We start from the raw sequence: 9233 nt of genomic DNA, 5'->3' as shown, positions 1-9233 counted from the left end.
ATGTGAGGTGGATTTGGTTTTACTCTTTGTCAGCTATGTAAATGTACATGTAAATGTATGTTCCTGCATGAGTGCTTTTGATTTTGCACTTTGATTGAATAGTCAAATTAAGAGTGTACAGTTAAAAATCATTAATCATTCATTATCACTCCCATTTCAGGAGAATAAAGACTGTTCAACAGTTATTAAGTGAAAGGAGTCGTATGAGCAACCAGCCACTAAAAAGCTATGCAAGAAAAACAACTTCTTACGAGGATGAAACAAACTGTTCTTTCAAACTGAAGCCCCCTATCAAATTTTCAACTTCTGTTTTGTAGAGAAAGTCAGTTGATTGTGACACAAACCCAAACGAATTCCCCATTTCTTGCCAGAGCTCAGTGATATCTTTGGCTGGCGTTTTCCTCACTACTTGATCCTCCATCCTCTGCTTCTTTGCTTCCTCCCCTGTCCTATTTCACATATTCTTGCCACAATGTGCTCTGTAAATCACCAGGAGTAGACTAAGAGCACATCAAGCAGACCTCTGTGATTGAACGAATGGATGAACAGACTAGAACAAAGAAATAGTAAGTGCTGACAAGAAAAAGCCTTAGTGGAAGCTGAGATGGGTCAAACATTGACATGTAGACTTTAATTGGTCCTGATGAAGACGTGTCGAGATTCTACCGTGTGTGAGAATGAGGTTTCAGATAGCATCATTCTGGCTCGTAGCATTAGGAAAGAAAAGCAGCGGTTTAATGACCCTTGGCTGTTCAGCTCACCCTGAAGATTGGGCTTGCTGTCACATATAACACATCTAACAGAGAAACCACAGTTCTTCAGTTACAAGTCTCCTTGCTGTCTCCTTTTAATACTGCGGCTGACCTGCCGTGTGTGATTACGGCACCCTGTGGGATTTTTACAGCTGTGATTAAGGGTGTAAGGATGATGAAGTTGGTGAAGGATGTCAGCAGAGGAATCGGGATAGTCAGCTAGACAACTAAAAACCACCTTTGGAGTAATATGGGTTCAACACTCAAGGCTCCTTTTTGCATTTTGTAATGCTACTGTACGGCTATCATTTGTTAACATGACGCTTGTTCTTATACATGTAGTACATTTATTACCAACCTGAGAGTTTTTCCGCTGGTCATTCGACATGACGAATGACTTCTGAAGTCTTAATTCAGCTCAAGATGCTGTAGATTCCCGTCAGTAACACTTTCGGTCCGCTAGTAAAACGTAGCTCTATTAATCTGCGCTCATTACTCCGGATGTAAGTCCCAAAAACTGAATTTTGGAACTGAAATTGAATGGTGAGAAGTGAATCTGAAATTATTCGAGAGCTAAATTTTTAAAGGGTAAAATGCAGTTTCAAAGCAAATGAATTCATTTTCAAAATATAAAATTCAATTTCAATTTAGTGATGATCATTTTCAAACCAATAAATTGAATTTCAAATTAGGATAATTCATATTCAGTTTGTAAAAGCATTTATTCAAGTTACAATTCAGATTCAATCCAAGCAATTCAAATTCAAATTTAACTCTTTCAAATTCAGTTTCTGATGGCACAGATTTCTGCCCATAGAAAGTAGTTTCAAATAGTAGAATTCATTAAAGCTAAAAAGGCTTGTTTCAGACTGAGGGGCTAAGTCAGTCAAGATCAGGACTGTCCTCTCGCTTCTGTATAATCAGGTAAAAAAGCTTTCTTTATGTAAAGTGTTAAATATTCTCCGTGTTCCCACCCAGATGGAATGAACTGCATGAACAAGGACCACGGCTGCGCCCACATCTGCAGGGAAGCTCCGGGGAAAGGCGGCGTGTCGTGTGAATGCCGTCCTGGCTTTGAGCTGGCCAAAAATCAGAAGGACTGCACATGTATGTATCACATTTGACCTTCACTTACCCAAACCGACGCACACAGTGCCCGTGTCACTGTCAACTCACTGACACAGCGTGCCTTTTACGTCTACATACGTTTTTCATAGATGTGTGTTTGTGAATGTTTAGTCGGCAGGCTTGTCGTTGTATTTTACAATTCACATGACAACAAGGTATTATCACTTTGTGTTATAGACCTGATTTTATTGAGGTGATGTATTAGTGCCACGAAGGATCAAAATGTTCCTGTTATAAACATCTGCAATAGCAATGAATGGACCAATTCCACCGGGCCTCCCGTGGTAAAATATACGGTTGGACATTTAATACCAAAATCAGCTAAGCGTTTCAAGCCAAGCTGAAGGTGCTGAAGGATTCAGAAGAGCGATTTCATGTCCTTTTGCAACTCAGTTCCTGTTTCTCACTCCTCGCACCTAGAGCCTGCAGCCCTGGAATTTTGGGCTGCTGTTTTTGATGGGGGAAAGTGAGCTTTCACTTACAATGTTTGGCAAATCATCTCGCTATACTTTTAGGCAGTGAGAGTGTTAAGATTTTGAAAGCCTCAAAAAAGCTCTAATGTTTCCCCCACTGTGGTAATATTTCATTAGCGGCAAGGGACCCGGTGCTGTGCTGGCCTGTTGAGCATGGCAGCAGTGGACGGTAGTAAATGAGTGATGAAAGAACTGGCAGACTGCAAAGCCTCCAGCATCACACATACAGACGCACAGACCTCACTTTCCTCTGTCATTCTTATGCCTGTTAATCGCATTTCCAGTTCTCTGTGTTTGATGTTCTTAATCGACACAGGATGAAGAGTCTTAAGGATCTAAGTTTTTCTATTTACACTTGGTTTTTGTGACCTGTGAACACTCGGCAAAATAGGAGGACCTGAAAATGATGGAAAAATGATAACATAGGAATTCATAGGTGATTGTTTTTATGTTCCAAGGAACAAAAGCTGAAACTGGATTTCTCTGCTAGATACTAAGAACAGACACTGTTCCTGAGTACTACAGGAAGATTTACTTTACTTTCCCTGAACGGTTAATAACCAAACTCAAGCCTTTGGTCTTGTATAGAGTTTATTCAGTGCACGTAAGTAATCACTGTTTGGTCTGTGAAGCTTCATCCAGGTCATTGTAGTCTAAGGAGCTTGGAAAGAAAAGCGTCTGGACATTTTTAAGTTTCTTGAAGACGTTTCACCTCTCATAACCAAGTGACTAGGTGGAGGATCAATAGGGGGTCCGTGACCCCCTTGGGGACACTCCCATAGGGCTTAAATCTGGGACTCTCCACCAATTGCTCTTAAAACTGAAGAAGCTTCTTGGGTGGAACGTCTTCAAGAAACTTAAAAAAGTCCAGACACTTTTCTTTCCAAGCTCCTTAGGCCCTGGCAGCAGCCAGGATGGCAATCACCAACACAGTCAGTTCTTCCTGTGCCCTTATAGAGACAAAGCTCCTGTGCTGCAAATAAGAAGGAGGTACTCTGATGTTATTGTGGAGCCATAAAGCTAGCTTTCCATCCAGGCTGAGGTGGATGAAAGAGTAAAACATATCAGACCTTAACACAGAGGTTTACTGTTAGTTTCTAGATGTTGCTGCATCTGAACGCTGATTTATTATTTGCTGCTGAGGGCCGAGGAACAGAAACCTGACCAAACCCTAACCAGCTTCTGCAGTCTGAACTTGAAACCTGAAACATCGAAGCTGTTTATTACACTAAAGAATTTCCTTCAGGATTTTCCCTGGTGTTGATTTTTTTGAAGGCAGACAAATATTGATGGTTTCGTGTTTTTTATGCGTATTTGTATTTAAAATGTCCGGTCGTTTCAGAAACAGCAACATATAGAAACTGCTACGGAAATGATTTGAACATGATGCTCAGTTTCCTCTCCGTCCGTTAGACCCCGTCTCTCTCTCTCCTCCATGCTTCAGTATGCGTTTCCTCTCTCTCGCCCTTTCTTCCACCGTAATAACTTTTCACTCCCTCTCTTTTTTACTTGTTCTCCCTTTTCTGCTACCATCCCATCTAATTCCCACTCAGTGTATTCTCCTCTAGCTCTCTCTCTGTCCTCTCACTCACGTCAAGCTGACTTGTTGACCAGCATAAATCTGATTGCGTCTTACAGCACAAATGACCGGAGATCAGTAATGTAAACAAATATAGACAAATAAACAAGTAAATGAACACTGGCACTGTATTATAAACTCTAAAGAGAGCTGATGTCTGTGTTATCTTCAGTGACCTGTAACTATGGAAATGGCGGTTGCCAGCACACATGCAACGACACAGACACGGGGCCTGTGTGTGGCTGCCACCAGAAGTATGCCCTGCACTCAGACAGCAAGACCTGCATTGGTGAGTGACAGCCACCGAGTTTCTCTACACACACCCCGAAGCTCTCACAGCTGCCTGACTGTAACATCTGCTGTATAATGGAAGGCCTCAGACAGTTTTATAGCTTAGAACAAAGAGTAACATGTACGGGGGGTTGGAGCTGGTGAGCCAACAGACAGATCACCTAAAAGTTCTTCCCCCATACTGCCTCAACCTTACCGTACTTAAGCTCTGTGAACACGAGGGAGCGAGGAAGCTTTTCACACACACCTTAAAAAAGACGATGGATTCAAAGCTTTGATGAGAATTTCTACTAATGTTTTGGGCTTCGACAGGAAGGGAACACTGCGATACATGTACAGTTAATCATAGTTGGAGACCTGACTGTAACTCATACTTCCAGGACTACTTAAAGTTTTCAGGTCATTTGTCAAACTTACTGTGAATTTATAATATACTCCACTCTTTGGGAATCATATCTGAACATGTTGTTAGCATAGTTAGAACCACTGACACCGTCAGTGATGGTTTATATAAATAAGACATGTGATACTGTAAGATTAAATATGCTTGTGTAAGAGTAAAAGTTCACACACACACACACACACACACACACACACACACACACACACACACACACACACACACACACACACACACACACACACACACAGTAAGACAAGAGAGAATATAGTGTAACAAATTAAAATAACTCTGCTTTTTTATATAATTGAAGAAGCACAAATAAATGTTTTTTCCCCAAAAACATGTAAAATGCAAATGAAAGATTCAGTGCAATGATTTTCAAACCCAACTCTGCTACTGTATCCAAGCTTAACTTATTAGGAGAGCTAAAGTTCGTATTTATTAAGCATGCCAGCAGTAACATGTCAGGACCGAGGAAAGAGTGGTGACATATTTTAAACACATATTGAATAATAGTCACATTCATTATATCAGAAGTAATGAGCTCAGTCAGCGAGCAGTAGGGAGCTGTCTCTGCTCACACAGATCATTTGTACACATCCTGGTTCTTGCTTAGAGGAGATTCATTTTCATCTCACTCGCTCTCCGATCAGTAAAGCATGAATAAGGCATTCCAGGTATGTGAAGCCATTCAGAGCTTTTCCTTCTTACTGTTGACTTAAATTTAAAAAACTTTGCTAAACCTGAAAGCAGTTTTCATCACTACAACCCGGCTCTCAGAGCATGTTTATCAGAGCTTGTCGTAGTTTAAGTATATGGGTACAAGTGCTGCTGTTACACACATGATCACTTGTATTTTTGATCGTCAGATTACATATTCTAATAATCGTCAGGGTCCTCAGTGTACTTAAATCAATGTCGCTACTGTAAGGATTTGCAGTAGGACGTGAAGGTGGCCTCTCATGATTCTCAAACACTTTGCATGGTAGATTCCTGTGTTGGCTAGTTTGGACTGTGAGCAGCGCAGATATTCCGGTGTCTTACAGTACGGAATAAACAACGTTTTCACTGTTTGCACGAAGGAAATGGCAGACTAGATACAGTCCTTAAAATGACCATTCTTGTGTAATATTTGTGAAAATTATTTAATTTTGGGGAGTGAATTATTAAGCATAGTTAGTATTTTCAGTTGCTGTTCTTAGTTATTTAAAGTTTTAAGGAAGAAGCTTCACTTTGGCTCAGACTAAATGAGAGCAGAGACCATCTGTTCAAGTTAAATTGGTGCACAGGAAAAATCTCTGTCTCCTGCTAAAAGAGCTGCTGATCAAAAGCAATGACAATATCCCAGTCAGCTAAAGAAAATAGGACAAAAACCAGGCGTTTATGTGTATTATGAGATGGAGGTTGACATCTGAAAGCTGGAAGATCCTCATATTTAGAAAGTTAAGGATAGCAAAATGAGTCTTATGTGGCTGTTTGGAACTCCAGAAAAGGTCAAAGTATGTTTCCAGACAGAAATCCTTGGATTATTAGCAATCGAGTTCAGAGCTTCGGATGAGACTGTGGTGTGGTTTTTAACTGCCAGCTGAACCTCGGTGAACACAACACGTATACATCAAGGAGAGGTTAAAACCTAAAGTGTGATTTCATATTTAATGTTACGGATGAGCTGATGAGTCTATGGTCAGTCGTGTCTGTGAACACTGGTGAACACATAATTATCTGATGACATTTTGATGGCTGTGTTTGAACACTGGACACACCTGCCTCGCTGTGTCTCAGCCTTAACACTGGAGCAGGTTGCTGTGCTGCTCTTCAGCAGCGCCGGGTTTTGATTGCCACTAACCCTTTTTCCTTCCAGCTGCTCTGAAGAACTGGAACACTCGATGAAGAAAAGGCTGTGAAGAGGAAGCAAAATGAGAGCGGGAACACTTCTCTCCCTCTTTTCCCAGTGTCTTGTGTGTTTTCTCTCTCTCTGTCTGTCTCTCTCTTCATTTTTTGATCAAAGCAAGGACCCCTCTGTCTGAGTGTCCCAACTGCTTTATGGGCCTACCTTTAACCCCCACCCCCTTTGACCCTTTCTATATAGCGCTACTCCTCTGTTCCTTCTTCCTCCTCCCTCCTCCTGCTTTCTGGTGATAGTACCTGATTGCCTGTCTTGTCTGAGCAACCATGTTCAAACCGAATCAGGTGGATACGGGGATTAATCCTCAGTGCACGAGAGGAAAGAGTGACTATGGGTTGGGGGACCTTTTGTTAGACTCTGTGGTTAAAAATGGAAATCTCAATTGCAGCCTGATCTTAGAGAAAGCTCCCATAAAAGCAAAGCTAACCTCCTCCTCCAGCTCTCTCACTACCTCCTCACCCTCCATCTCACAGACTGGTTAAAAACCAAAGTCGCTGCAACTCCATCCACTTGTACCTGTTCTTGCTCCATACATGTTAACCGAGGAAAAGGGACTTGGAGGGTTCACCCATCCTCACCTTATTACCTGCCATTCCTGCTGCATGCGTCGCTCACATGCCACATCGACCGTTTGTCTTTCATTAATCTGTCTGGCTGTTTGTTTGCTTGCTCAGCTGCATAGGAGAGCCTGTAATTCACTTTTGTTCTTTTTTTCTTTCAATTTTCTTTCTTTTTTAATTGAAGGACTTTTCTTTTGCTGCTGCTGCTGTTGTTTTTAGCAACACTGCTCCTTCTGTTTCGTCCCCAGTGCATTGGTTTTACCATCTCCTCCTCGCTGTAGTAGTAGAGTGGTTCAATTCTTCCCACTCCTCATTCTCTGTAGGTCTGGCTCTCTAAAGCAACTCCCCTCTCTATGGGACTTCGACCACCACTTAGTCCCATAGACTCTTTAGGGATGAGTGGCTGGGACCTCTCTCCCTCAACCCCTTCTAAACCTGTCTGACACATCCACATCCACTATGTCTCCCACTCTGACAGATTATTTCACACAAGAGATGGTATGCAGCAGCTCTTGCTTTGGCACTCACACACATTCAAATAACTACATTTTATCCACTAGCTCAGCACCAGAAAAGCCTGCATTCATCCCTGAGTGTGCTTCAGAGAGCCCTCCACTTTGTCCATCATGTGCCTGAGAGGAGAGGGAGAAAATGGTCGCAGGCTGAGGCAGACGTTAATTGCCCCCTTATCTATGCCCCTTTCCCCCATCCCCACCTCATGAGACCGAGCATGTACATCCAAGGCCTGTCCTTTTTGAAGCGAGTGGCGTGCATTCACAGAGATGCTCATTCAGGCCTTAATGGCTCAAGCCCAATAAAAGACCACCTCCCTCTCCTGCTCATCGCCAAACCTACCATCCCCAATGCAGCACATGCATGCCTCTTTAACAGCCATCCGACTGCCTTCTTCCACCCCCACCCCACCTCCGCTGCCCAGCCTTTGGGAATGTGGTTTTTCCAGCGTTGACTGTTAAAGCCAGTTGTGACATGTGCCATAGACAAACAGGCAACCAGCGCTGCCCCCAGACTACCTCCTCCTGTTTTTTGTTTCTCTGCATGCTCTCCTTACACCCCCTTCAAACCCCATCCCTTCAGACCTCCTTCCTTCATATAGCTCTCCCACTGTGGGGCATGATGGGACTGATGTTTTTCTTCTTTCTCTGCTCTTCTGTGTTTTTCATTCTCTCTCAATCATCTCATCTTTGCTCAGTTCTTCAGGCAACTCCTTCCACCCTGTGACCTCTTGTGCATCACTCTTTCTGCTCTTTCTTGTCATCCCTCTCGTCTCTGTGCCCACGTTTAAGGCAGCTCGTCTCGAACATGTTCCACGAGTGACTTCCCCTCCCTCTCTTTCTCGTGTCCCTCCATCCTAATGTGAGGAAATCATTGCTGACAAAGCATGGCTGGTCTAAGACAGAAGCTCCATCAAAGAAATAAACCCCGATCCCACTGTTCATCCCAACCCCATCCCACCCCTAAAACCCCACACCGCTATCATTAAACAAATCTACTCATATGTGGGCCCTGAAGCTCCTCCCCTTCCCTACCTATTGTCTACCTACCGCTTCATTTTGAAAGCTCCACACTGATACTGATCATTTTCATTTCATTTTGTTTTGTTCTTTTAATTTGCTCTGGGGGTTCATCATTTGTTTGGGGATTAACACTCTAACAGGGATTTTGGCGCCTCTTCATCGCTTCTTGCTTCTTGGCTTTGGTTTTTTGCTCAAACGCCAAGAGGGGCTGAAGGTCTGGTCATTTGGGCTTCTCATTAACCTGCTGCTCACTGTTTGTCCCCTTGTTACTTGTGTTTTAGAGAAAGATGAGGCTGCAATTGAGAGCTCTGAGTTCAATGCCACGTCAGTAGCTGATGTGGACAAGCGGGTGAAACGGCGGCTACTTATGGGTAACTCTTTTCTTCCTCTTTCTATGTGTTGCTATGGCGCTTGTGCTTGTATTCCCGACTCTACTCCTATCCGCGCCCTTCTCCTTCTCCTCTCTAACTAAATTTTATTAAGAGAAAATTGGAAACCCTTCGGGGCTCACTGCATCTACCCCCACAGTCACAGTTTGCTTTATTTTTTTTCTCATATCTGATGAGATTTAAAAACACGGGTAAAACATGTCTCACTGAATGACTC

At 42.8% G+C, this 9233-nt stretch overlaps 1 protein-coding gene across 2 annotated transcripts in view; it reads left to right on the top strand.

Moving 5' to 3' along the window:
- Window positions 1–1538: 1538 nt before the first annotated feature.
- Window positions 1539–9233, top strand: part of scube1 (signal peptide, CUB domain, EGF-like 1) — a 48777-nt gene continuing 41082 nt past the window's right edge. Inside the window, exons 1-3 of one of the 2 annotated variants that reach the window (XM_005935312.3) lie at window positions 1539–1859; window positions 4105–4221; window positions 8909–8998. In XM_005935312.3, coding sequence (XP_005935374.1) covers window positions 1736–1859; window positions 4105–4221; window positions 8909–8998 — 331 coding nt within the window. In that variant the 5' untranslated portion in view covers window positions 1539–1735. The remainder of the gene's footprint in view (window positions 1860–4104; window positions 4222–8908; window positions 8999–9233) is intronic. The other variant, XM_042226050.1, reaches the window with a different exon arrangement.

This window comes from Haplochromis burtoni, unplaced genomic scaffold, assembly GCF_018398535.1.
Source record: "Haplochromis burtoni strain Fernald_Lab_line unplaced genomic scaffold, NCSU_Asbu1 Contig_193, whole genome shotgun sequence".
Lineage (NCBI taxonomy): Eukaryota > Metazoa > Chordata > Actinopteri > Cichliformes > Cichlidae > Haplochromis > Haplochromis burtoni.
Note: the sequence above shows the minus strand (reverse complement) of the source record. Positions and strands in the feature narration are given on the sequence as shown.